This window comes from Hyphopichia burtonii (genome assembly GCF_001661395.1).
Source record: "Hyphopichia burtonii NRRL Y-1933 unplaced genomic scaffold HYPBUscaffold_1, whole genome shotgun sequence".
NCBI lineage: Eukaryota > Fungi > Ascomycota > Pichiomycetes > Serinales > Debaryomycetaceae > Hyphopichia > Hyphopichia burtonii.
Window position 1 is genome coordinate 1,634,312 of NW_017963728.1, and position 27,455 is coordinate 1,661,766.

Consider the following 27,455-nt stretch of genomic DNA (forward strand, 5'->3'; position numbering starts at 1 on the left):
TTGCATGAATTAGATTTTATTTAATTCCATATATATATCATATAATGTAAATATTTTAACATACCACTCTTGACCAATCCTTAAATTCTTCTTCACCGTATTGGATATTTTTAATCCATCCGAGAATAGCCTCGCACAATTCGCTACTGGTACCAACTTCGATATCTTTACCCTGCCAGCCAATTCTATTGATTGAAGAAACAACGGCGGCAGTACCACAGCCAAAGGCTTCAACCAATTGGCCCTTGGCAGCTTTATCGAAAACTTCATGAATAGTGAACTGACGCTCGGAAATAGACCACTCATCACTTGGTAGCTTACCCCTAGCTAATTCTAAAATGGAATCTCTGGTAATCCCTTCTAAAATAGTACCATCCAAAGGAGCAGTAACTAATTCTTTTTTACCTGATTCATCTTTGAATACAAAGAATACGTTCATCATCCCAGCTTCAGTGATATAACCTTCTTCGCCAAACAACCATAAGTTTTGAGAATAACCTCTTGCAGCAGCCTTCTTTTGAGGTAATACACTTGGACCGTAATTAGCGCCTAATTTTCTATTACCCACTCCACCTGGCCAAGCTCTAACCGCATAATCTGTAGCTTCCAAAGACGTTTTCCCACCAAAATAAGTGGAATTTACTGGACTGAGGATAACATATAGTAAAGCTCTATCAGGAGCTCTAACGCGAACGGAAGGAGTGGTTCCAATCAAGGTAGGTCTAATATACAAAGAAGAATTGAATCCTTGTGGAGTAAAGTCTTTATCGATACTGATAAGCTGGTCGATCAACTTTAATAATTCTTCTCCGTCAAAAGTAGGTAAAGCAAGTCTTTGGGCAGACTTATTCATTCTAGCCATATTCATATAATTTCTAAAAGTCCTAATCTTACCATCTTGTCCACGGTAAGCTTTCATCCCTTCAAATAATTCAAACGCGTATTGTAAAGCACAGCAAGAAGGCGGTAAGGACAAGTTATGGTACGGACTGATTTTGGGAGTACCCCAGCCATCTTTTTCTGTCCATTCCACCTCTAACATATGATCAGTGAAGTCATTCCCGAATTCATAATTTTCCTTAGGCTTGTTTTCTTTTGAAGTAGTTGAGTTGATGATTTCAACTTTGGAAGCATCAAGTGGAGCAGCCATTTTCAATACTTCTTGATTTAATTGCTAGCCTCTCTAGCAGAACCCGTTTTGCTTCCTATTTATACATGTAGTGAGTCATAGATTTTAATGGAGAGTTCTTAAAGCTGCAAACTGTTTATATTGGTTTTTCGCATCCTTTTTGGCCTCGGCCGAGCACTAGCGCCGATAGCCGCTTTTTGTCTCGATAAGGCTGAAAATTATTTACGTATACTGACTCATTTTGGGTCGAATACATGGAATTTCTAGGTGCTTGTCATTACGAGATTATCCAACCGTTTGTCTAAACCGTGAAATTTCCCCCTGTAGAGCTCCGTTTCCGCTCCGGTGTAGCCAAGGGTATTGTTCTAGGCTAGATATTCGGTGATTCAACGATTTATTATCGTAGTTGCTATATTAACCTCAATTCATATGTTACCGTTCACACCTAACCTTTCACCTGTTACCACCGAGAGGCTCTCAGAGGATGTATCTTACAGTCCTTATTAATGGATTCATGAGGTGAGTAATTGTTGCGAATTTTGCAAAATATTGTTACGCATTGACTACAAATATCATTAATAAACGGTATATTCTATGAGGCTAACCCACAACACTATAATACATAGAAAAGAACTAGAAAGTAATCATTTAAATTATTGAGCAACTCTTGACCAGTCTTTAAATTCTTCTTCACCGTATTGAATTCTTCTAATCCATTCAGCAACGTCTTTTGTTAATTCACCACTAGCACCATCTGCAACAGGAACATCGATATCTTTACCGTTCCAACCAATTCTATTGATAGGAGAAACAACGGCAGCAGTACCAGAACCGAAGGCTTCAACCAATTGGCCCTTAGCAGCTTTATCGAAAACTTCATGAATAGTGAATTTACGTTCAGAAATGGTCCATTCGTCACTTGGTAATTTTTCTTTTGCTAAAGTTAAAACAGAATCTCTAGTAACCCCTTCTAAAATAGTACCATCCAAAGGAGCAGTAACTAATTCTTTTTTACCTGATTCATCTTTGAAAACAAAGAAAACATTCATGGTACCAACTTCAGTGATATAACCTTCTTCACCGAATAACCATAAGTTCTGTGCGTAACCTTTGGAAGCGGCCTTTTGTTGGGGTAAAACACAAGGAGCATAATTAGCACCTAATTTACGGTTACCAACCCCACCTGGCCAAGCTCTAACCGCATAATCGGTAGCTTCTAAAGCAACTGGTTTGAAACCAGAAGAATAGTAAGGACCAACAGGAGATGCAATAACGTATAATAATGCACGATCTGGCGAACCAACTCCCAAAGAAGGAGTGGTACCAATTAAAGTTGGTCTCAAATATAAAGAGTAACCGTTACCTTTTGGAACAAAACTTTCATCAATAAGTAAAAATTGATCAATCAATTTCAATAACTCTTCATTATCAAAGGTAGGTAAAGCAATTCTTTCAGCTGATTGGTTCATTCTGATCATGTTTTTGGTAGGTCTGAAAGTTCTGATCTTATCATTTGAATCACGGTATGCCTTCATACCTTCGAATAATTCAAAGGCATAATGGAAAACAATAGTGGATGGATCCAATGATAAGTTATGGTATGGACTGATTTTGGGAGTACCCCAACCGGCTTCTTTAGTCCATTCGATCTCCAACATATGGTCAGTGAATGTTTGACCAAAGACTAATTTGTCATTTGGAAGTTTTTCCTTTGGAGTACTAGTCTTGCTAATTTGAATTTTGGATGCTTCAAGTGGAGCTTGGACCATGGTTGATTTATATCTAAAGAAACTGTTAGTATTCCTCAAACCTGCGCTAGACAATCGTGGTATTATTCTGGAAAATGATCTCATCGTGCTATATATCGTGTGATAGCTATTAAACAAGGAACAAACAACCTTATATAGGGGAAAGAAAAACAGCCAAAAAAAAAAATCAACTGATAAACTTTTTTGATCGGGAAAACAAGAGCGAACGTCAAGTGTCAATGCTTCTCAATATCACCACTAAACTTGGATTATCATTCACCAAGAGTACTCCAATTTTTTTTCGTTATTTCTTTGACTCATTCCTCAGCTTTTTTCCCTAAAATTTTCACTCCTGTTCCGGGCGGAATAACTATCATTTTTCATTGGACATCGCACCAAAAACGAAAACCACTCACCAAAACCGGCGAAAAACGAAAGACCCAACCGACACAATTCTGCAAAACCAATAAACCTGTCAACTGATAGCCGGCAATTAGAACGGGATCATCAACTGATTGCCGGGAAGTGGGTCTCGACAGCTGCAGAAAAGCATGCATTTCCAGAACAAAGTACCATTCAATTGTACAAGAAGATCAAAGCAACATACCTATTAAGATTAATGATGAAGAAACAGAAAAATAGATCGACTTTTGATCTGAACCCGTGGGAAAATAGGGTATATTTATATATTTTTAGTACCGTACCTCTGGTGAGGGTAGGTGACTAATTGAGGGTAGGTGACTAATTTTCGGTAGTAGAAGGAATAGGTTGATTCTCCCCCACAATTTTGCGATTCCGGTCTGAGGAATCGAACTGGGTTTGGCGAAATTTTTCAGTATTGTACATTAAAAGAATAAATATCTATCTACAAGTTTGGGCCGGGCCAGACCATGAGGTTTTCGATGACTGTGCCTTGTAAATGGACTCTGGAGTCGCTTCCGATGTTAAGAACCGGTGGCTGGCCGCTTTGTTCGGAGTCTTTTATGAAATCCAGCACTTCAAAGGGACTAGTCCAAATGACCAGTCCTGAATCTACAAAGATTCCATTAAGTTTTTTGATTCTGAATGCCAGCGACAAGTTGCTGAGAGTGTTCTTAGCTTCTTTTTTATTGCAGATACCATTTGCAGCGTCGAAATCGTCTGGTCTTAATGATTGAATGTAGTCTTCGGTGATTTCTTCATTGAAGGAATCGATTAGCCCTGGTTTCAATGTTTCGATTCTTAGTCTTAATGAGTCCAAGAACGGTACCCATAAGTCATTTTCTAGTATTGGTAAATCCTTGTCGTCCGGGATATTTGAAATGTTAGCATTATACTTGATTTTGGATACTTCAACGGTGGTAATTTCGTTTCGGTCGCCAATAAATAAATCGTGTTCGCTGGTAGTGGATACTCTAGCACATTTCAAGTGAAGGTCATCTTGCCCATTTTCAAACATGGTATATTTGGATAAGAATGACGGCAGTAATTCAATATAACTATTTGTCAATCCATCTTTATTCAAATGATAAGGTCTAACAAACGAGTCTTCGAAAACTTTATCAGCTTCGAAGAGCCTTCCCCACGTATAGTAACCTGAACTCATGAATTCCCTGGTGGGTTTGTTGAAGGGGGTGTTACGTTGACATACATAGAATCTATCATCAAATCCTGGTTTGACATCAAGATACTCCATTTTTTCGATTCCTGGTAGTGCTTCCCGCTGCACTGGTGCCAACGTGACGTTCCTATAAAACAAGTGACTATCTGTACTTTCAATTAACTTGCTAGATGTTGAATGGCGAAATTTGGACAAGAATGAGTTCAAAATCAGTTTTACTGCTTGATCAGACTCGTTAAGTGAATTTGAACTCGTAACGTTTCTGTCTTTTAATAATTTGACGTTCCTGGATTGAACGCTTTTATCAAACCATAACGGATGTGCTTCAGTCGAAAATATCCAGCTCTTACCCTTCATTAATTTTTCATTGTGTAAAAAAACCTCATTACTATGATCAAATAATAAATAAAGGTATTTTAAAGTTTCGCTCATAACAAAAGTCTCCATACGGTCTTGTAATTGTCCTGTTCTAATATCTTGAAATCCATTGAGTCCACACTTTGATTTATATCTGGTTTTCAATAATTCTAACACTCGGGTTCCTATTTGTAGATACATAGGATCCTTAGTAGCCCTATATAAATAATATGTTGACTCAATAAATTCTGGTCTCAATGGATACCACTCTAACGGTATGGAATTGTATACTTTTTTCTTATTGGTTGGAGGATTCCTAGATAATTTTCTCCAATTCGAGATATGATTCCATCTTTCTGGGATCAGATCAAAATGATCCCAAAGCCTTAAGTAAATTAAATGCGTTTTTATTGAATCATTCAATTGACCAGCTAAAACTTGTAACCCTGGGAAAAATCCTCCTAATGCATCTATCCAAGTGGACGATACCGTACCAGAATAAGTGTCTATATTTGCAAAAATCATTGACCCATCCAGTGGACCCCCACCTTGTGCCAGATGTATTAATAATGCTTCATATGAGGCTTTAAAAACTGTCCACATGTACTCATCATCAAATAAAATAGATGATTTTACAGCATATTCATAAAATGAATCAACAGATGCACCCACACCCGTTATTGAGTCCATCCAAGTATTTGAAGCAGGATCAATCGTCATTGGAAGTAAGTTTAGTGGCAGTCTCAGTGACCATAATTTCCAGAAAGTCAATTGGGTGTAATATTCAAACTGGGGGTCTCCTGTCAACTTTGATAGCAACGTGAATTCTAATACTGGAGTCGTCGCTCCAGATAAACAATTCTCTTTTTGTAGCCTTGGCGGGACTTTCTCTAAACCTTTTGTCAAGTGGATTCTTGGTGATGGTATATTTGTTGATGTTTTGAAAGCCGGGATTAATTTTAAGCCCAAGTTATATGCCATTTCTAATAAAAATCCATCATAGTCGTCACATATTTTTTTAAATCTAGCATATTTTTTAGGTAACATATTATTATTCGTGATATCTGTCAAGAGTAAGTGTGACGACAAGAGCCCACCTAATGATCTGATAGTAAATTCAAATACTTGAACAATTGTGTCTTTTTCAAATAATGTATATTGTTCATTTTTAAGATAATTCAAAGCTATCTCCAAGTCATCCCATTTCCCCATGATTATAAGAGTATCTATGTTATCCAAAAGTGACAGAGATACATTACCCATTGCATCGTTTCTGACTATATTATCGATATTCTTGAAATCAGGTCCATAAGGCTGGCAAGTAATTGGCCTCACTTCATCGTTTGGAAATCCATAACTCATATACGATGACCACGCATGGTTGAATAGTTCTCTTGTTTCATTTTGAAGGTATCTAAGATGCTTTGGGGTGAAAGATGAATCATATGGATATTCTGGATCTGTCCCCCCAACAAGATGACAGAAGGTGACAAGTAGCACCACAAGTATATTATTCAATTTGATCATTCATTAACTGTCTCTTGTACTTCACTGGGCTGATCAATCAGTTTCAATTCAACCTATCTTTCAAATTGCTAACGGTGGTTAAACTTTTAAGAATTGAAATATCCGTTCTGTTTTTGATGAGTACGTATGAAAAAACAGATGTAAAATAAAAAAAAAACAGATAGTGCGAGTAAATACTCCATAAATACTTTCCGTTGCAGCAAAACAAGTACTTGATTACTATGATTAGATGTATATTAATTTAAAGGTTAATTGAAGTATGATTAAATAAATAATTATAGTGTCTATAGAGTGAAACCATGCAATTAGAAAATGGTGTGAAATAATATAAAAGAATTAAAAGGATAGATGGAGAAAAGTCCCTTGACCCTATTTGCCAAATATTCTATTAACTTGGGATAGCACTCTAGTGGTACCAAACCACAAAGTGACAAAAACCAAGGTGACATTGAATAGTATCAAAAGCAAGCCACTGAGCATAAATCTTGGAGCAAAAATTTTCCAGACCATTAAATGTCTCCTGAAATGGGCTGCAAAAATAAAACTAGATGTAGATGTGAATGTCTGATAACTAAGTAATGTGGTGATATTGGTAATTATTTGGGATAAAGCAGTTATTGGTTTATTTGAAGGTGAGATTTTCCATAACGTTATTAAAGGGATTGCCAAACACACAATGATAAATGATCCAAATGTGTTCAAGGCAATGTTAAGATGAGTGAATGGTAATGTTATATTTTCTGTGGTCATGAATCCGATCTCCCACTGAACAGAGGGAATGGTGGCCTGATGGCCAGTACTGAAAAAGTGTTGGTACCCTAATAAACCAAACATTATAGGAGCAACTAAGTTCTTTCTTATATCAAGAAGGTCATATAATTCTAATAATGACAAGATTTGTATAATCAACATATTGAGGGAAATGGCACCTAAAGGCTTTGTAACAAGCATGATTGCACTTGTGAAATTAATAACTAACAAAAAGTAAGACGAGCCATAAACATTTTGGTAACCCAAAATGGAGGCAGTCCCTTGTGATTTAGATTGATTTGATTGATCAGAGATTTCTTGCTCTTCCGAAGATTCTGAAGATTCGCTAGCCACCGGTGAAGCACCTTCAGCAAGCTCTAGTTTAACACACATTGGCCCTCTTGACCAACTATAATTAGCCAAAACTAATGCAACAAATAGAACAATCCTAGCAATTGCCAACTTCAAGGACTTCATTACTGAAAAGCTCAAGCCCAAATTCAAAGTCAGGAAATAGTCACTATTCTCAACATATTCGAAAGTCCAATAGACAGCATTCATAAACATAAGAAACTTAAGTCCGGTCCCTATCCATAAAGGTGCGGCGGAATGATAGGAATTTGAAAGATGATAAAATGATCTTATAACAACAGGCAAGATATAGGCCATCATATGCAACAAGATGATTGACCACCAGGATGTGGTAAATGTAGGAGTACAATAAGGTCTTTGCTCTTCACGGCATAAATTTATCATTGATGTTAATCTTGATAGGATTATGAAGGTAATAGCATGAGTAATACCTAAAACTTTTTCAGGCTTGGATTTGGTAGTGTTAATGAGACAGCCGTATAAACAGCAAAAACCAAAAGTAGTTATGAAAAACAGAACCATTTTATCCTCCCAAACAACATACGAGTTGGATGCAAAAACCAAACAGTGTAAAACAACAAATATTAAACCCATAAATGACCAACTATTGAAATTATAAATTAAAAAATCGAACAATTGGTGGCCTAACCAATTAACGCTAAATCTATCCATAATTGGAGCCCAAAAACCAATTGTTATTCCCAATGCAGTTCCAATACCCAAACAAGTTTTTATAGTGAATCCAATTGGTTTTAAAACAATAAAGACAGAGAAACTTGATACTAATCCTAATAAAGTCATAGCAATCACGGATCCAATAAACTCGAAAGACATGGTCAGGACCCTAACTGAAGGAATAGATCTCGAATAAGTTATGATAAAAGATAATGAAAGGAGAAGAGTAGTGATACCTATTCCAATTGAAACCATATCAAAACGAGCCCACAAGCTTTTGCAATGTTCTAAAGATTCCGACTGGTAATCCTTAGCTTGTCTTATAATCTCTGGAAAGTATTTTTTGTTATTACTGAATTGAGAATAGTTTGTGATAAAATACTGGAATTTCTCTGATAGTTCAGTTTTAGCTAATTCTGGATACAAGTTTCTATAATTTTGAATTTGTTGTACAGTCTTATGACTTGCAAGTGATAAATCTTTGTCATTGCCAAAGACTTCATCGATGGGAAATCCCAAGTTATTATGGGGGATTGGTAATCCTAATAGTAAAGATATGGTAGGGACTAAATCAATTTGATTTACAGATCTATGATGTTTGCCAAGGTCACTGGTATTATAAAAATCGGAAGATTTCTTATTGATATGAAATTTTTTATTCTTGGAGTACATGAATAAGGTACTTTCCAACTCGTCTAATGAATCACCACCATGGTTCCCAGTAGAGTCCATACCGTGATCTCCCATAACGACCAATAATGTTTTATCATCGATCTTATTGATAACATCAGCTATCACTTGATTCATTTGTTGTAATTTATCTTTCATTGCATGATGATTAGGTCCATACCTATGACCTGCATGATCGACTCCTAAGAAATGACCTATCAAGACGTCCCAATTGCTTGAATTATCCTTATGTAGAAGGGGGTATAAATGATCAAGTACCCCATTATCAACTGTATGTAAATCCCAAACATTCAAAGAGTCATAGGGAAAATTTAATTCAGGGTTTATGAAATCACTAAACATGGCTTTCCAAGTATCATCTCCCATAAATGCCACACTTTTATTATGTCTATGTAATTGAAGTAACCAATTGTCTTCTTCTAGTGCATCCCCATTGAAATTTGAGCCTGCATCGATGAAAGTGGGTAAAGTACCAGTGGTCAAACCTTTCAATCTTTGTAAAGTGGTAGTTGGAGGATCAGACATAAACTTTAATAAAACACCGTTATCCGGGTGTTTCTGAACTAAATCATATAGTATTGGGAAATTATTATGATAATAGGGATTTGGATTTTCATTTTCATTAACCGGTATAACAAAATCAAACCTTAAAGCATCGATGATTAGAAATACCGCTTTATCGAATTTTGCCGGCTTCATACAAGCCCCGAAGCCATTGGAGCCTTCTTCACATTCAGCAATGTTGGGCAAGACCTGTCTTGACAATAAGAAACCCTGTGTGAAGAATCCAATACCTAAAAATTGTAAAATGCTGAAAAAGATTAAAACAACCACATAACCAAGAAAGGTGATTTTAAGCTTCTGTTGTCTTATTCTTGTTCTAGCTTGTTGCTGGTTTTGTCTCATCATCCTCTGTTTCTGTAATAGCTCCGGAGAGCTTTGCAACATCTGTGTTGGATCCATAATCAAAGATGGTTTAAAATTAAGATTCTAAAGTATTAAAAGTGAACTTCGATATGTCAAGTTCACCAACCACAATCTTGTGTCCTTTCAGATCGAAGAATTCTAAACAGGAACCTATAAAACCAAGAGAAAATAGCTAATCCCTTACTAATTAATTCCAATTGTTTAGTCTTGTCTGTCAATACAAAGGTTCCGTTACCACCACGCCAGTCACCTCAAGCTTTGGTTTGGCCTCGCAGAATATCAGGAGCTGTATGGAGGTGTTGTCAGGTTAAACTTTTGCTAAAGCTTCGAGATCTTTGTAGTAAAACGTTTGTCCACGTAACGGTACCCGCTCCAGAATCAAAACAATTCAAACTTTTTAAACAAAAATGACAGAGGGAAGCGTACGGAAACAAAGAAATCAAACAAACAAATCAAAAAAAAAAAAAAAAAAAAAAAAAAAACAGAGTAGTACTCGTGTGGTGTACGGAAGTCAGTCATTCATTAATTATACAGTGGAAGAAGTATTTACTAATATACAAATTATTCCATTGAATGATCGATTTGACTCAAGAAGTCATTGTCAAAAGCATGGCTGGACATCATGCCATCTTCATCTTCATCCTGGAAGTTTATTAGATCTCCCATGTCATCATTCACTATACCCAGATGGTTTGAATCTATTACATCGTTACCATTACTTAACAAATGATTGATATCATCATCTACCATACCAGCATGATCTTGATGATGTGAATCTTGGTTGAGGGCAAGACTGCCGTCGTGTTTCTCGTTGGCTTTGTCATTATCTGTGACTGAAAGGCCTAGATCGTCATTTGAAATATGAATATCATTTGGATGGAAATTGTTAGTAGAGTTTGACAGTTCGATTTTGGTTTGCTGATCCGATGGTAAATTGTCCTTGTCTGGTGAGGTTTGAGAAGCTTGAATATTTGAGGAGGTCAATCCTGGTGAATTTTTATGAATATCATTATTTCTTGGGGTTACATTGTTGTTATTGGTAGAAGTTTGGAAATCTTGATTGTTATTAGGATTGTTAGGGTCATGGTGATCGCCAACATTGTTCATCAGATTCATGAACGACATCCCGCCAGTGAAATGGGACATATCAACGTTTGGATCATGATTATTTAAATTGACAGGACCACCATTATTTCCTCCGATATTTATCAATGAGTTAATTGATCTTGGATTGTAATTGGCAGGGGCCTTGGTGATTTCATAATTTGAGGATATTTCTGTAATTGGTATTGAATAACGCTTGGTATCTAATATAGATTTATATTGTTTGCCAAATTTCTTTTGATAACCTTCGATGGATTGCTGCAATTCTTTTTCGATGTCATCGATTGATTCAGAACTGTATAATTTAGAATGTAACCCGGCTAATTTATCAATTTTTTCCTTTCTATAAACGTATTCACCATCATTATCAAATACTTGACTCTTTTCTTGTTTAAGTTCTTCAATTTCCTCCAATAATGATTCATTTTTGGCTTTCATCAAATCCACGTCACCAAAATACAATTCATCAGGTTTAATGTTCTTTAAAAGTGATGACAATTGTTCTTTGGTTGGTTTACTTATACGATTTTTTTTGGAGCTTAGTGGCGCTTCCAATGGAAATGAAGCCGGTGGTATGATTTTCAGAATATGAATTGGCTTGGAAGCAACATTCTCAAGGTACTCGTGATTGTTTATAAATCTATTCAATGCATCCGATCTAAAACTTATTAAATCTGCTTCATCGTGTAGCTGAACTGATGCATCTTCTTTCATCGATGAACGACGATTAGCCACTTGTGGTTGCGCCATTTGTTGTCCTACCGCATGATGGGGCATTGGCCTCCTGTGGGGCTGGTGACTTCGTCTAGGCATTCTTACGAATAATTCTTTCCAGAGAAATATAGATTATTCAATCTTGATTAGATAAATTGATTATATTTCATTTTGTTTTGTTTTACCAAAACTCAAAAAAAAAAAAAAAAAAAAAACTGGTAGGTTTCTTTGAGCGTCGCACGAATTCTCCTCCACACCAATGATTGCAAAATTATAATTATTACGAATCTATTAAAACATATATAAGTATATAATATTTAACGAGCGTGAAGAAGCACAAGACGAGAGAAGGAATTCAGAGAAACATAGTACGAAAAGAAATAGAGGATATGACACCATGATTTATGACATAAATAATAAATATCGGATTTAAATAATGTTTTTTTTTTTAATTATTTTTCGGTTTTCATTTAATAAAAGGAAAGGAATGATAATCGAACAGCATCGAGCTCCAGAATGACTAGTATCAAATGTCGTCTGATACCAATAAGTCAGAATATCGATGTTGGGCAGCAAGAACAACGTAGACAAAAACAAAAAAAAATTAAAGAAAAAGTGGGAAACAAAAAAACAGTCTAAAGGGTAGCACGAGGACATGGGAAACCAAACTAGTAATAACAATTTCCTTTCCAAAGGATTGACAAAATGATTTGAGTTAGAATTGAAAAAGGATAATAATACAAGAAATAAAGTTTATTTTTTGAAAAAAAAAAAAAAAAGAAAAAGAAAGACAGACTGAAATTGCAAATATCTATAAGTCAAACCTTCCATTGACGAATTCTTCATCCGCCAAGTGTTGATCTTGGTCAATTTCCATTTCATCTTCTTCGTCAATTTGACCATCTTCTATAACATCTTCATCAGGAGGTAAATTAGGATTACCAGGAATGAAGGAGCCGGGGTTTTTAAAAGTATTGTAACGTAAAGATTTACCGAAATGATCATCCATTGCAGAATCATCAACGTAGGTAAAACCTTTGAAGTTTGCTTGAATACCTGGAGATAAAGGAGTAGTGGCTAATTCCATTTGTTTTTTCATTAAAGAAGTTGATTCATTAGTGAATTCAGGATCGAAATTTGAAGTATCAGTTTCCGAAGCTAAATGAGGTTTGAAAGGAGGAGGAATACTTTTTGATTTTAATAAATTCCAATCGATATCTTGAAAGAAAGGATGAGCTCTTAATTCTCTAGCATCGTTAATAGAACCTAATCTATGCTTTGGATTACGATTTAATAACCCTTTAACAAAAGATCTACCTTCAGCACTTAAAACTTCTTTTGGAAATCTAACTTTACCAAAAGCGATATTTTTATACATTTGTTGAGTATTTTCTGCATAAAATGGAGACCAACCACAGCACATTTCAAAAATTAAAACACCTAAAGACCAAAAATCAACCATTTTAGTATAGCCGGATTCATCTAATAAAACTTCTGGGGCTAAATATTCGGTAGTACCACAAAAAGTATTAGTAGTACCATCATTATTTAAATTAGCCTTTGATAACCCAAAATCACATAAGGCAATGTGACCATTTGCATCTAATAAGATATTTTCTGGTTTTAAATCACGATAAACAATATCATTATCGTGTAAATGTTCTAAAGCTAAAACCAATTCAGCAATATAAAACTTAGCACGGTCTTCAGGAAATCTGCCTTCTTTTTGTAAATGCCAAAAAAGTTCACCACCAGACATATAATCAGTAACTAAATATAAATCAGTTGGAGTTTGGAAAGAAAATTTTAAACCAACAATAAAAGGAGAAGCAGCAGCAGAAGTACGAACTAAAATATTACGTTCACCAATGGTATGAGCAATTTCTTTCTTTTTAACAATTAATTTTTTCAGTAAAATTTTCATTGCATAAATACGATCAGTATCACGTTTAGTAACTTGATAAACTTGACCAAAAGTACCTTTACCTAATAATCTTAAAATTTCAAAATCATCAGGGCCATACAGTTTTTTACTGTCAGTTGAATCATATTGCCATTCGATTTTCAAAGAACCACAAACACGTTCACCAATCACTCTGGCTTTTAAAGGATACCATTCAGCGTTTATTAGTTTATTGGAAGTTGAACGGTTAGTGGAAGGGAAAATTCTTACGTGACCTAAAAAGGCATCATCATGAGCAGCATCATAAACAGAAATATCTAATTCTGATTTTGAACCCACAACGTCAAAAGTAGCTTCATGATTCCATAAAGGATGAGAACTATTAATAGAAGAGCTATCACTTGAAGTATCCATCAGTTGATTGTTATTGCGATGATTAAAATTAAGATGTTGAGTTGAAGATTGTCTTTGAAACATAGTGGGTCTTTTTTGATCATGATTTAAAACTGGTAATGCATGGTTATTATGAGTTTTATTATGCAGGTTTATATGATGATTATTATTTTGATGATTATGATTATGATTATGAATATTTGGAGATTTACCATAAGAATTAGGAGCGTTAGTAACAAATTCGGAACTTTCAAAAGTACACACAACGTAGGGTTGAGAAGTTTCATTGACCAATAAATCACGGGCCTCGATGATTAAAACTTTTAATTTCCCCTTTGGTTGAGCACTGTTTTTCAGGTCGTGGTTCAAATTCTGACCGGTTTCATCGGTGGTGATGATAATTGGCTGACCAGATTTATCATTAGTTATAGTGGTTCTAGTAGTTGTTGATTGAGGTTGTTGTAAATGATGATTATTTTTAGATAATTGTGATACACAAGGTTGGGATTTTTGATATTGTTGACTTTGTTGTTGATTTTTTTGAAATGTTTGGTTCAAGTAGTTTTCAGAATCATAATTTTCCATTTGATTATTTGATTCATCATTCATATTTGATGAGGTAGTACCATAAACCATCCCGTTGGTTGAAACTGCAGTGGTAGGGGTGATTTTACCCAATCCTTTAGGTAAAAACTTCTTTCGATTATCGTTTGCATCAAAGGAATCAATACCAAATTGATTCTCTTGACTGGGGTTTGTCTCTTGACTATAATATTGGTCATCAGAGTAAATTTGATCATTGGCTAAATGAGATGATGATGATGATTGTTGAGATGGAGAATTTGAATCCTTCTTAAACCCGCCAAATCCAAAGATGGATTTTGCAAACTCAGCCATTGTTAGAAAGGAATGTTACTGTATCTTTTAAGAAAGACGGTTACTCTTCTCCTGTTATTGATAATGAAGTAGGGAGGGCGTTTCTAATTTTTTTTTTTTTTGCCCTTTTCCCAGCTATTTCTCACTGTTTTTCTTCTTCTTTCTTTTTCTATTAGTGTTTTGTGTGTGCGCAATAAGCTTTTTTCAACGATTAACGATGAGATAACTGAATTATCATTGTTTTTCATTTAAGGGTTATGGGATCTCATTTATTCTTACATTGGTGGCGTGGGTACCGCATGGCTAATTGGGTTGGTGGGATTGGCTAATTGGTGCGATGGGCTGGATAAGCTGAACGGGAGTTTAAGTATTGTAAAGACGATTTCTGGTAATAGCACATCTGATAGGAATAGTACTGATTAACGTATGAGCGATGGGGAAGTGGATAAGCGATGGATAAAGTTGGGGCGGATGACATTCTAGTGCCAAATACTCTACGTCGGCTTGTCGGCTTGTCGCTGTATGTATACTTTTCTGCGATGTACAAATAACATCAGAAGAGATGACGGGTTGAGAATAACCATGCTGTGAGAAAATTATTGTGCTTAAGCTTTTTAGTATATTGTTTATGTATAATTGTGAAGAATCCAAATTCCTGGTTTGTGTAATTGATCACGAGGGCTAAAGCTAATATTGAATAATCAACAGGATAAACGCTGGGAGTAGAGCAGTCTTTCGATGGTGTTTTTATTGAAAATTGTTTTTTTGCAGCAAAAAGAAGAATTCTTTTCGCAACCCATACCTATAGGGGGAGGCACTTCTATACAAACATTTCATACCCAGGAGCTTGCGTGGTACTCAAGCTCGGAATTATACAAGCGTAAGTTCACAAAGAGAATGAAGTAATGGAGGACTTAGTCTGGTTGTTTGAAATTAACTTAAAAAACAATATGGTTCACTATCCAAACAATAAAACCCCTACAGCTATAAATTTATAATCACCAGACTCAGCAGAAGCTTCGACTGGTTTAATGAATCAGGTTTATTAAGTATCGATAAGAGGACCAGATCTAACGAAACAGAAATTGACCAGTGTAAGAATATGTAGTTATTCAGCAGCATCTTCCTTCGCAAACGAACTATGAACCGTCAAGTACTCGACCGGTCCGAACTCTTGAATGGCTTGTATGTAATCAGATCTCAGCTGCTGGACAATAGCGCAGTAATCAGTGTCCGGATCGTATTCGTCTAAGGGCAAAAGCAACGAGTCTAACGTTTCTGGATCTCCAATCTTGGGTAGTGGGCTAGTTTGGAACCAGGGGGGGAATTCCATTATGCCTGGATGTCTATATTTCACTACAGAATAATTCCCAATCGATAGCCAAACGCATTGGTTTGCCAAACCATTCCCAAATACTCTAAAGCACATAAACTCGAAATATTAACGTTGGCGAGCCCCTCGCTGTACTTATCACCCACCCCGGCGAATCGATACACAATGTTCAGCGAAAGAGCATTACCGAAGTAACAAGTAAAACAATCAAAAAAAACATACTCAGAAACTTGTATGCTCTGTAAAGCTCACGCACAAAGGTGTATATATATATAGTCTATTCCCTTTACCGTTAATTAAATGGCTTTAAAAGCACTGACTAAGGGGTATTTTGAAAACCAACCTTGGATATAGGCTTATCTCTTGACACCATGCACGCGATCCCATAGTACCATTTTGGGACCTTGTTTCCCTCAGCAAAACATCATGTCACAATTTTGACGTATTATCCTGCTTCTACTGCCGTATTTTTGATACCATCTACACCTTTACACCAACTAGCTCTGATCGTTTCTGTAGGTGGAAAAAAAACTGTATTTAGGCTGCATTTGATAATTCACGGGCTCGCTTAGTGGTCAGCAGACTTCATTCTTATCAATTAGCTGTAAATGGCTTACGGGCCTGCCGAAGGGTGAGGTACTGGTGGAAACAAAGGATAAATGTACGGGTGTTTTGTGTACCCTCAACACGCCAGTCTCTCGATGATGAAAAATAAAAGCTTTCCAATTACAAGAACAAGTGGATCAACAACGACAAGCATGAATTTCATACGTTCGAGCATCGTACAAGCCAGGGTATCGGTACCCTTTGGGATAAGGGCGTTCAGTAATAGCACCCCTCAAAAGGCGGCTGAAAAATACTGGAAAATCACCAGATACGCCAAACCAATTGATAAGACGATCTATAAAGAAGGAGATCAGAGACCAAACGTACCAATACCTTACTATAAACCAACCATTCCAGAATACGAGTACGAGCCATTATACTTCAAGCGTCAAAACAGAGGATTGTACGGAGGATTACAAAGAAGTAGTTCTAAAAGCTGTTCTAAAAACGGTAAGAATAAAAATTTAAGAACTCACTTACCTCATATTGTTAATACTACGTTATGGTCAGAAACATTACAAAAATCATTGAAGATGAGAGTGGCCACCAGGGTCTTGAAAACTATTGACAAAGAAGGCGGTTTGGATAATTATTTGACTAAAGATAAACCAGCTAGAGTTAAAACTTTAGGTTTAAAAGGCTGGCAATTACGTTTTGAAATCTTAAAATTAAAAGAGTTGGAAGAATTAGGACAAGTTGACGGGAAACAAGTCTACTACATCCATGACGATGGTAAAAAAATTACCGTTGGTAGAAAGCAATTATTAAAAGAATTGTTCCCTTTGGTTTACAAAGATAATTACTATCCAATTGACTTTAACCAATTCTTAAAATCCCACACTGTGTTGACCACAAAAGAATTGGTCGATAAGTTACTCCACTATAATTATGACTTTTCCCAAATCTCAATATAATCTGTATATATGTAAATAGCTAATAAATAACTATACTAACTATATGTGCTAAGTATAAGTGTGCTAAGTATCCTGGTGTATGGATATGAAGAGAAAAAGCAGTCACAGGCGTCACGTGCACGCAGTTTCACCTTTTTGGCAAATTGCAATGTGCACTCTTCGCTCTCCGAAAATTTTTTACCGCATCCTCATCTACACCCTAACATCCTAACTATGGCGGTGTGAGTGAGTGGGAAAAAAAAAAGTGAAAAAAGATACTTATTATAGAGCTCTTCTTTCTTGTTCTGTTATTACCGTTATATCATTAAATAATCAAAAATGGCTCGTTCTGGTATGTGATATCCATGAGACCCCTGTGTCTAATGAAAGAGAGTGTGATTGACTGGTGGAAGATCAAACGTCCGTGAACTGTTGAACTTTGAACTGTGAATTTGAACTTTGAACTGTGAATTTGAACTGTGAACTCAAACGTAGAACTGTTGGGATGACCTGAAGTTATTCAGAGATCCTAAGTTCAAGAATCTTTATTGATGTTCAAATGAAGAACGTGGTATTATCGTTTCATTTCCTTTTCATCTTATAGACGAATATCTATAATCTATGTGATTGATCAATTTATAGTATAACCATTAATATTAACTATTTGTTGACTATTTGCTCAGCTATTTGATAAGCTAGACGAAATAGCTCAGTCAGTTTTCAGGTGGCTTTCAGACAGTTTTCAGTTACCGGTTAGTTGTTCGGTTCTTAGTCTTTCAGTCTAGTCGTCAGTCCATTCACTCATTTATGAATAATTACTAACAATCTTATAGGTATTGCTGTTGGTTTAAACAAAGGTCACAAGACCGTCTCTAAAGAAGTTGCCCCAAAAATTTCTTACAGAAAAGGTGCTTTATCTAAAAGAACCGACTTCGTTAGAAACATTGTTAAAGAAGTTTCTGGTTTAGCTCCATATGAAAGAAGATTAATTGAATTAATCAGAAATGCCGGTGAAAAGAGAGCTAAGAAATTAGCTAAAAAGAGATTAGGTACTCACAAGAGAGCTTTAAGAAAAGTTGAAGAAATGCAAAAAGTTATTGCTGAATCAAGAAGACATTAAATTATTTAATGTTTCAAAAACAAATTTCTTTATGTACATTGTTAATATCTTCTTAAATCTTCCTTTTGGAATTTAATAAACTTATTGGTAATCTTTATTGTAGATGTAATATTAGTACGTTGAAATTTTTCAAGAAAAAAAAACCCGTACGTCTCAGTACTCTTTTTTCAGTTGAATCCGCCATCAAACCCCATATATTTGTTATACCATTACTACTTGTACCAATACTACTTTCAAAGCTCAAACAAACTCCCTGGAAATGTCTCATAGATGTCGATCATTGCAAAGACTACCTAAAAGGCTTTTGTCTTCACCCCCAACCCATTTTAATAATCCAAATTCAACTCCTCGTCCTTTTGGTGAAGAAATGACTCAAGTCGAGTCAATTTCTTCATCGCCACCAAGTACAATTCCAACTGCAGCATCACCTCCGACTCCCCCTTCTTCAATGGGCCATGGTACTGGTAATGGAGGATCCGGATTTGTTCGGGAATTCGTTTCATTATTAACAATTGGTGTCCTTTCCTATTTAGCAATTGATAACTATTCAACTAGAGTCAAATTAGAAAAAGTTAACAAAGAATTAAATAGTATCAATTTAAAGAGATTCCAAGTCGAACAAGCTAAATTCTTAAACTATAATAAACAAAAAGACGTTCAAATTTTACAAGAAAGAAGAGAACATTCAAAAAGAGATTTCAAAATGTCATTACACATCGCCTTACTAAGAAAACAATTGAAGGAAGCCGGCTTAAACCCAATTGATATCGATCAGGTCATTAAACAATTTGAATCAAACGTAAAAGCTGATTATTCGAGTAAAAATATCACCGGTCAAGCAATGTGGTTGAAGGATGAAAGTGATTTGAAATCCTATTTCCCTAACCCCCGTGATTATGATAAGAAACAAATCGACCCGGGATTGAAAGATTAGACTGTAAATAGATGTACATTATCAATGTATATGATATATTTATTAATATATAAGGTGTATGGAGGTATAGTGCAGTTACCCGGCGCATCGCATTTTTTTCCGATGAGTTGGAGTATAAAAGGACAAAAGTTTCCCCCAAGATTGAAATTTAATAGTTTTTTCTTCTTTATACAATGTCTTTAATAGTAGGCGCCCATTAGAGTCACGGTTTATATGATCACTTCCACATATAATCGATAACTACTATGTAGTTTTTTCGTGCTCGGGTAAGCCTTAGATCAAGAGTTTTTACCAGCCTCGATCTGTCGTGTATATCTTGTGGATATACTACGCGGTTCTAAACTAACAATTTATATATATTATTTTCTTGTATGATCAAGTAATTCTGCATCTATTTTACCTAATTCACGTTGTTTGAGCTTTAAGTTCAATAAACTCAACTTTGGACAACATACACTATGAGCATCGGGTCCTTCTTTTTCATACATGTTCTTGCAACATAAGTATAACTTGTCAATGAGATCAGAACATTTGGATTCGTTGTATCCATTTGCTGATAAGCAATCTTGGATAGCACAGGCTTTGGGTTTGCACGTTTCTGAAGTTGGCATTGTAATGATTTACTCGTTAATGAATGTGGGAAAGAAGTGGAAAGAGTTGTAAATTTATAGTTTTGCAGATGTGCAAATTGCTTGCTGATTTTTTTCTAGATCCGTACACCCAGTCTACAAAAAGCATGACAATACTAATCTACAAGGTCTTAATAATGATAATAAATATGTATATGCTCTCGTAAATCGTATAGAAAAGGTTAGTTGATTAAACTCTTATCTAAGTCGGTATGATAGTCATCTTCGTCGTATTCACTTGGTTCATAGATTATTAATGGAATGAACTCATTCTTTTCATTTTCTCTTCTAGTGGTTGCTGATTTATGAATATAGTAAACCATTGCAGCATCGAAAACTGCAATCAATATAGTTAACAACCCCCATCTTGAGAAATGCCATCTTAAACTTTCGACTTCGGATCTCATGGCACTATTTAATTCAGTAGTAATTTTATGATTAGTTTCCTGAATTCTTAATATAATTCTTTTAGAAAGTAAGGTATTTTCGGATTTTTGATCACTTATTGCAACTTGAGTATCATTTTTCATTTGAATTAACTGATTATTTAATTCATCAGATAATATATGAAATTCTCTTTCAATTATATTGATTGAATTAATTAATTCATTGATATGCAGTTCTCTTGATCTTGTAAAATCAACTCTTAATTCTTGCTGGGCACTTTCATAAAGATATTCTTCGTTCTCTAATTCATAAAGTTGTGAATATTTGGTTGATAACTTGGATAATTTAGAGTTTAATTGAACAATAAGTAAATTTATAATTTCATCTGCTTGACTATCAGTAAATCCACTTTCAGTTAATTCTGTAAATACGTGATATGTATCCATATATGGTTCCATATTCTCGAAAATCGTAGTTAAAAAATCGTCCTGTTTCATTTCTTCGCTCTCGACGATTTCTGTTTCGTTTTCATCCAACAAGATGGTCTTTTCTGGCTCCTCAATCGATAAACTATCACCGATTTGCTGTTTGATTCTATCATCTGAAAGATTTAAGCGGCTATCGTCTTTCTGGGCATTAGCATTCAATGTTTGAGTTTTGGATCGGTCTTTAGCATACATAAGTCTATTGTTCCCAGTTGTAAAATATCGAGTTTGAATCCTAAAGCTCAGTCGATACTTGCTGTTCGATATACCGTAATGAATGTTTTTTACCGGATTACCCAATATCCTTCTATCAAGTCTCATAAATCTGACATTCTTTATCATTATATATTGACTTGTTCACTTGTCGGTCTTGACTATGCTGTATTTGTTTGGGATTCTGCGTGACTGTTAAGGCCTAAGTGGGTCTTATCTAGCTAGATATTTAAACTCAGTATTTGTAATCAACTAAAATGTGAATATAAAAGGTTGTGTTCTGTGGTAAACAGTTTCTTCTTTTATCTGTCAGATTAGTTTTAGTCTGTTGACAATCCTCATTACCCTTTTTCTATTGTTTTTCGCTCGCATAGACCCAAACCTCTACAATAATTTCTACAGGTATATAGAAATTACCTATTGATTAGATTCAGAATGGCCTTCATCTTCCATTGGTACCACGCTAGAGTTGACATCAAAGGGTCTTAACTGAAGAATTCTTTGGAAAAACTTAACTAAATAGTGGCCAGGTGCCAGACCCTGACTGGTTACACTCTGTGAAGAAACAGTTACTGAAGATCTGTCGGTATCTGTTTCCTTCACCAAGCTTTTGGAGTAATAGAATAAAGCTTTTAAGTAAACATTATATCCAAATCTGGATGCCGTAGAATAAACCACCGACTCTTTCAAATTATTGTAGCTGTCAACTGCGAAATAACCTCGCGTCTGTAAAGATAATGAGTTTTTTTTATCGGCTGCAACTATTAAATCTGTCATTTGAGGAATTGTCTCATTTGACTGGTTTCCCAATAGATCACGGTTCAGTTTATCACAAAGATAAACATATAACGTTTGATCGTTACCTGGAGTATAATCTTCGTCATAAGAGCTTAACACAGTTGCAACAGGGTCTAAATTATCAAATGACATGTCAAGGGTGACTTCCCCGGAGATACAAACTAACTTGATCTTACGTATGGAAACCGCTCTATCCTTTTTCATAGAATGTAACTCATTAATAATCAAGGTTTCCAAAACCCTTAACTGTTCTAATACTGGAGCGCTGCATGAATCGGACCATAAATAGCCAAACTCCTCATACACGTTTATCCGTTCAACTCCTGGAATCAACAAATTCCAACACACAAATCTACTTATCTCACTTGAGATTCGTAGCTTTTCCAGAGCCATAAAAGTACCTCTTTGAGTGAAAAATTCATTTCTGATCGAAAGAACAGTTTGAACTTCTTTCTTCGAAGGAACTTGTATTTTTTTATTTGCATCCAACCAGGGTTGGGGGAGCTTTGGTGGTGGAACAACAGTATACTGATTCATCTTTAAAAGTAAGGTTACACTTTCTGGAATGTATTCTTTCGAAGGCAAACCGTCTTGGATACCACTTATTGCAGTTGGAGAGTAGCAAACACCAATATGGTATGCAACACGAACACAAATCAGTGGTAAAAGAATAAATGAGTAATAAATCCTTGCAACCTTCCCTCTCAACCCGTGAAAGTTGTTTTCCATGGAATAACTTGCTTTATCTTGGACTTCCATTGAAAGTGAGAGCAAAATAATAGCTACCAACTCCATAATATCATTGACCACATTGAAAATGCTCAAGATTTGCATTTGAATATGTATAGTCAATAAAAGCATAACCCTCAAGATATGGGCCTTCAATATTTCAAAAGTCTTTGCTTCAAAATCAAGGTTGAGCATATTCATCATGTTGTTTCCTGCTTCAAACCCGAATATTTTGGGATCGAATCCGTTGATATCGTTAAAGCCGCCTAAAATCTTATGTAGCTTTTCCCCATCAACTACCCTCTTCTCATGATTTTTGAACTCGGGAGATTCAAAAACACTTCTTGATGTGTCTGGCAAAGGTAAACTACCATTAGCATGATATTTGTCTTGGTTTAGGGACATTTGTAGCTGGATATAGTGGTATGTGGTGTTTCAACTACAAAGAACTAATGTGTTGCGAAAAATGGAAGAATTTAAAAGATTTCGAAAATAAAAAAAAATAATGAAGGATGCGAGGTTCGAACTCGCGCGGACAACTGTCCAGCAGATCTTAAGTCTGCCGCCTTAGACCACTCGGCCAACCCTCCATTTCGATATTGATTTTTGGGGGTGGTTTATTAAGTTCTTACTTGTTTTAGCTATACTAATATTTTTGCAATTTTTCAAACTTTTTTTCTTACCCTTTTCATAGCTTAGTTTTACCCTATTGAATGCTAGAGGCCTTCAAGTTAGATCCTGGAAGTTTTGAATTCCAACTCTCAAATCTCGGGAGATGAAATCACATTTTTATCATTATAACTTTCTGGCACTTTCGCTAAAACCGTTGACAGCAAATATTTCTTCAGCTGAAGCGGATTCAGTCTCTGAGAAAATTTGGATATTTTATGTTGAACCAAATTAATGACATAAAGGAAGAAGCTATATAATGTTTTGTGAGATATCTGAGCAGAGTGTGTAGTTTTGTTTTCCTTTATGATGAAAAGATCAGTTATACTGTCTATATGGATGTTTGTGGCTCATTTAATATGATTTGATGGTAAATTGACTACTTGACGTTAAATTCAAGTAATCACGTATTTCAAAAGTACTTCTACTTAATATAGAAGGATTGACCCTAACTTCAAACTTCTGACATCTGCTGGTTAGCCAAGTCATTAAGACTCTCTATAATACTCGGCTATATTTCAACATGGAAGCTCTGCTGCTCAAGTCAATTAGATCCAGACCTGAGTATCAATCAAAGGTCGGATTTTGAAAAAGTTCCTAAAAAAATGAAAATTCGAATATCAAGTAAATTTTCAAGAAAGAAACAAAATTTCCACAAAAATCGTTTGTAGAAGATTTTTTACACATGAGCTAAATACGAAAAAACGTCCAGTACCTTTCACCTTTCAAGAAAACTATGTTATTTGACAACACAGGCGTGGTTGGCACTTGCTTTGAAGATACGACTCCTCCCATGTCTTCTACTATTGGTGTTTTGTATTGCCGCAAAAAACAAAAATAAAGAAAAAAACGCACCCCAAATCGGGAAGAGAATTGTGCGACCTGATAACCATTACATTTTAATCCACGCTTCGGTATTCTCTCGTTTAAAGATTGTATGTAGTCTACAAAGTTGTCAAGAATCTCGTTGTGTATCGTTATTAGTCTATTAATTCTATGCTCAGGGAAGAAATTATTTTGCGTCAGAAGGAGTTTCAGTTTTCTTATCTTCTTCTTCTTTGACTTCATTGATGACACTCCAACCCATACGTTTGTTTAAACGTTCGTATTTAGCTCTATCTTTATCACTAACACTTGGATTAATCGAAGATAAAGCACGGTGAAAGTCTTCATTAGTGACCACGATGAAATCGTTATCAACTTCTTTAATTTCATCAGCGTCATAATAACCGGATTTATCTAATTCCAGAATCTGTTGGCCTTTGAAGAATTTCTTTTTCAAAGCCAAAACACCAGCTTCTCTGACCAAAGAGGATAAATCAGCACCAGAGAAATTTCTGCAACGTTCATCATTTGCAACTGATCTTAAATCAACATCACCATCTAATGGGGTATTATTTGCTTTAACCAAAGTTTTTAAGATATCAAGACGTTCATCGCTAGTTGGCAATTCAATATATAATGTTTTATCCAATCTACCTGGTCTAAGCATTGCTGGATCAATCATATCAGGTCTATTGGTAGCACCAATGACGAAAACCCCTTTTCTATCATTTAAACCATCTAATTCAGTCAATAAAGTATTAACCACACGAGAACTAGATTCAGATAATGAAGCATCTCTTCTTGGGACAAGAGCATCCAATTCATCAAAAAATATGATACAAGGAACAGAAGCTCTAGCTCTTTGGAAAACTTGTCTAACAGCACGTTCAGATTCACCAACATATTTATTAAGTAATTCAGGTCCTTTGATTGAGATAAAGTTTGCACGGGACTCATTAGCAACAGCTTTTGCCAATAAGGTTTTACCACAACCTGGAGGCCCCCACATTAAAACACCTGCAGGAGCAGTAATACCAACTTTTTCATAAAGTTCTGGTTTTTTAATTGGTTGAACAATACACATATGTAATTCCATACGAATATGGTTTAATGCACCAACGTTATTCCAAGTGACATCAGGAACGGTTGCGAAGCCTTCTCTTTTGGCAGTAGGTTGAATAGTTGGTAATGCAGTTAAAAAGTCTTCATAAGTAATTGACAATGGAGCAAGCTGATCATCGGTTAAAGGATTAGGATGTTTTATGAGGAATTTTTGAATGGTTGAAAGTTTTTCCAAGTCCGACTTATTTTCAAAATTTGTCACTGAAGTATTATTGGGTATTAATGCTTGATCATTTGAAGTTATTTGACTGTCATTTAAATTTTGATCAATTTCCATTGAATTTATATCTTTCATTAATAATTCTTCTTCTAGTTCACTTAAGCTTTCAAAAATTCTCTTAATTGCAGCAATACCAGCAGCGGTAACCAAACTTTTTAAATCAGCACCAACATAACCAGGAGTTAATTTTGCTAATTCTCTAAAATTGAATTGTTCGCCATCTTTTAATTTTAAATTTGAAGTCATTGTCTGTATTATAGAACAACGTTGATCTTCATTAGGTACATTAAGACAAATTTCACGATCGAATCTGCCGGCTCTTCTCAATGCTGAATCCAAAGAATCTGGTCTATTGGTAGCACCTATGACAATGACTGGTTGACCGTTAGTTTTTTCTAAAGTCAATTCATCCATAAGAGTAAGTAACTGAGCCACAATTCTTCTTTCCATTTCACGTTGAGCACCACCATCTCTCTTTGGTGTAATAGCATCAATTTCATCCATGAATATAAGACAAGGAGCAACTTGCTTTGCTTCTTCGAAAATTTCTCTTAATTTTTTCTCTGATTCACCCGACATCCCACTAACTACTGAAGGAGCCGATATATTTATGAAGGGAACTTGTAATTCTCCAGCCAATGCATTTGCAATTGTTGTTTTACCACAACCAGGAGGTCCATAGAGCAAGACCCCACGAGGTGGCTCTACCCCAGTTGAAGCATATATTTCTGGATGTAATATTGGTAAACCAATCAATTCCATTAATTGTGTGGTGATTGTAGTCAATCCACCAAGCGAAGATAAAGTCGAAGTTGGAGGAGTATGATCGATTTTATTTTTTGGTTTCTTGGTTAATTGCTTGGAAGAGTCTTTGGTTCTTTTCTTCAGTTTCTTATCATCACTTTCCTCCGACTTCTCTTGTTCTTTGGAATTTTCAGAATTATTACTCCACATAGATACTACTGATTTGTTCAATGCATTTGAGTCTTTAACTTCCATTAGGTTATTTTCGTCCACCCCTTCAAACTCACTATCATTCTTGAGACTTTCCTCGACTTTAGCTTGTTCTCTTTGCAATATAACCTCTTCAAGTTCTTCTGCTTCTTCTTCCCTGATCAATTTCAAAACAGCATCGATTGATTTCTCCAATATAGCACGCTTCATTCTTCTCATCTGAAGGTCCTTTGACTGAACATATACCAATATGTTAGACAGTTGTAAGTCTTTAGCAAGAGCTATATGGGCAAAGGGATCATTTTCACCGTCATCACCTTCATCGTTATTTGCATCTTCGAGGACCTTCTTATTCTCCGAGCTTTGTTGCTCCAACAAGTCGTGAATGAGATCGTATATCCTTTGGTCCAAGCTTTGACTACCTGACTTCTTTTTCACCATTTCAGCCCGCTAAACGTCACTAATGCTCTATATTTTTCACTTCTCCATCTCATCTTATCATATACTAACAAAAATTTTCTATAAAGAAAAAAAATCGGATTCCTGCAGGTAACCAAAACCCCCAAACCAACCCGTACACACCCAAAACCCCCATACACCCCAAACTCCGAGGGACAATACACGACCAAAACCAGACGGCCTGCATACAAAAATCCCTCCCCCAACCCCGGTGTGATGTAACTGCTTTTGATAGAATGTTGCTTAATTTTTTATGTGAGAGCAACCAAATTCAACGGCTTGTTTGTTGCAAAAGCTAATAGAAGGTAAGGTCA

At 35.6% G+C, this 27,455-nt stretch overlaps 14 protein-coding genes and 1 non-coding gene across 15 annotated transcripts; 4 read left to right on the forward strand and 11 right to left on the reverse strand.

The window, feature by feature from the left end:
- Positions 1-4: 4 nt before the first annotated feature.
- Positions 5-1,162, reverse strand: HYPBUDRAFT_151534 (branched-chain amino acid transaminase). The gene has a single exon (XM_020220544.1). The coding sequence runs from the start codon at positions 1,148-1,150 to the stop codon at positions 56-58; it is 1,095 nt and encodes a 364-aa protein (XP_020079093.1). The 5' UTR covers positions 1,151-1,162; the 3' UTR covers positions 5-55.
- Positions 1,163-1,782: 620 nt separating this feature from the next.
- HYPBUDRAFT_101776 (branched-chain amino acid transaminase) lies at positions 1,783-2,898 on the reverse strand (the record flags this gene model as incomplete). The annotated part of the gene is made up of 1 exon (XM_020218145.1): positions 1,783-2,898. The coding sequence occupies one exon, from the start codon at positions 2,896-2,898 to the stop codon at positions 1,783-1,785; it is 1,116 nt and encodes a 371-aa protein (XP_020079094.1).
- Positions 2,899-3,742: 844 nt separating this feature from the next.
- HYPBUDRAFT_101425 (alpha-1,2-mannosidase MNL1) lies at positions 3,743-6,361 on the reverse strand (the record flags this gene model as incomplete). The annotated part of the gene is made up of 1 exon (XM_020218124.1): positions 3,743-6,361. The coding sequence occupies one exon, from the start codon at positions 6,359-6,361 to the stop codon at positions 3,743-3,745; it is 2,619 nt and encodes an 872-aa protein (XP_020079095.1).
- A 369-nt stretch (positions 6,362-6,730) lies between these two features.
- Positions 6,731-9,757, reverse strand: GPI13 (mannose-ethanolamine phosphotransferase; the record flags this gene model as incomplete). The annotated part of the gene is made up of 1 exon (XM_020223389.1): positions 6,731-9,757. One exon carries the CDS (start codon positions 9,755-9,757, stop codon positions 6,731-6,733), a length of 3,027 nt encoding a protein of 1,008 aa, XP_020079096.1.
- Positions 9,758-10,278: 521 nt separating this feature from the next.
- HYPBUDRAFT_151536 (uncharacterized protein) lies at positions 10,279-11,719 on the reverse strand. The gene has a single exon (XM_020220545.1). The coding sequence runs from the start codon at positions 11,690-11,692 to the stop codon at positions 10,337-10,339; it is 1,356 nt and encodes a 451-aa protein (XP_020079097.1). The 5' UTR covers positions 11,693-11,719; the 3' UTR covers positions 10,279-10,336.
- A 643-nt stretch (positions 11,720-12,362) lies between these two features.
- Positions 12,363-15,249, reverse strand: SCH9 (serine/threonine protein kinase). Its single transcript, XM_020223910.1, has 2 exons — positions 15,190-15,249; positions 12,363-14,777 (listed from the first exon to the last, which is right to left on the reverse strand). The coding sequence occupies exons 1-2, from the start codon at positions 15,241-15,243 to the stop codon at positions 12,405-12,407; spliced, it is 2,427 nt and encodes an 808-aa protein (XP_020079098.1). The 5' UTR covers positions 15,244-15,249; the 3' UTR covers positions 12,363-12,404.
- Positions 15,250-15,338: 89 nt separating this feature from the next.
- Positions 15,339-15,765, forward strand: HYPBUDRAFT_151537 (uncharacterized protein). Its single transcript, XM_020220546.1, has one exon. It carries the CDS (start codon positions 15,504-15,506, stop codon positions 15,669-15,671), a length of 168 nt encoding a protein of 55 aa, XP_020079099.1. The 5' UTR covers positions 15,339-15,503; the 3' UTR covers positions 15,672-15,765.
- Positions 15,766-16,615: 850 nt separating this feature from the next.
- HYPBUDRAFT_159826 (mitochondrial 54S ribosomal protein bL28m) lies at positions 16,616-17,618 on the forward strand (the record flags this gene model as incomplete). The annotated part of the gene is made up of 2 exons (XM_020222457.1): positions 16,616-16,729; positions 16,931-17,618. Exons 1-2 carry the CDS (start codon positions 16,707-16,709, stop codon positions 17,616-17,618), a joined length of 711 nt encoding a protein of 236 aa, XP_020079100.1. The 5' UTR covers positions 16,616-16,706.
- Positions 17,619-18,429: 811 nt separating this feature from the next.
- RPL39 (60S ribosomal protein eL36) lies at positions 18,430-18,717 on the forward strand (the record flags this gene model as incomplete). The annotated part of the gene is made up of 1 exon (XM_020218235.1): positions 18,430-18,717. A coding segment is annotated over one exon (288 nt), but the record flags the coding sequence as incomplete, so codon positions are not given.
- A 259-nt stretch (positions 18,718-18,976) lies between these two features.
- On the forward strand, positions 18,977-19,651 carry HYPBUDRAFT_103414 (uncharacterized protein; the record flags this gene model as incomplete). The annotated part of the gene is made up of 1 exon (XM_020218262.1): positions 18,977-19,651. The coding sequence occupies one exon, from the start codon at positions 18,977-18,979 to the stop codon at positions 19,649-19,651; it is 675 nt and encodes a 224-aa protein (XP_020079102.1).
- Positions 19,652-19,653: 2 nt separating this feature from the next.
- HYPBUDRAFT_151538 (uncharacterized protein) lies at positions 19,654-20,353 on the reverse strand. The gene has a single exon (XM_020220547.1). The coding sequence runs from the start codon at positions 20,260-20,262 to the stop codon at positions 20,011-20,013; it is 252 nt and encodes an 83-aa protein (XP_020079103.1). The 5' UTR covers positions 20,263-20,353; the 3' UTR covers positions 19,654-20,010.
- A 109-nt stretch (positions 20,354-20,462) lies between these two features.
- Positions 20,463-21,164, reverse strand: HYPBUDRAFT_155005 (uncharacterized protein; the record flags this gene model as incomplete). The annotated part of the gene is made up of 1 exon (XM_020222074.1): positions 20,463-21,164. The coding sequence occupies one exon, from the start codon at positions 21,162-21,164 to the stop codon at positions 20,463-20,465; it is 702 nt and encodes a 233-aa protein (XP_020079104.1).
- Positions 21,165-21,782: 618 nt separating this feature from the next.
- Positions 21,783-23,297, reverse strand: HYPBUDRAFT_164614 (uncharacterized protein; the record flags this gene model as incomplete). The annotated part of the gene is made up of 1 exon (XM_020222670.1): positions 21,783-23,297. One exon carries the CDS (start codon positions 23,295-23,297, stop codon positions 21,783-21,785), a length of 1,515 nt encoding a protein of 504 aa, XP_020079105.1.
- Positions 23,298-23,398: 101 nt separating this feature from the next.
- HYPBUDRAFT_t25 lies at positions 23,399-23,482 on the reverse strand. Its single transcript has one exon. It is a non-coding gene; the product is annotated as a tRNA-Leu (tRNA).
- Positions 23,483-24,573: 1,091 nt separating this feature from the next.
- On the reverse strand, positions 24,574-27,123 carry RIX7 (putative AAA family ATPase; the record flags this gene model as incomplete). Its single annotated transcript, XM_020218097.1, has 1 exon — positions 24,574-27,123. One exon carries the CDS (start codon positions 27,121-27,123, stop codon positions 24,574-24,576), a length of 2,550 nt encoding a protein of 849 aa, XP_020079106.1.
- Between the last annotated feature and the right edge of the window lie 332 nt (positions 27,124-27,455).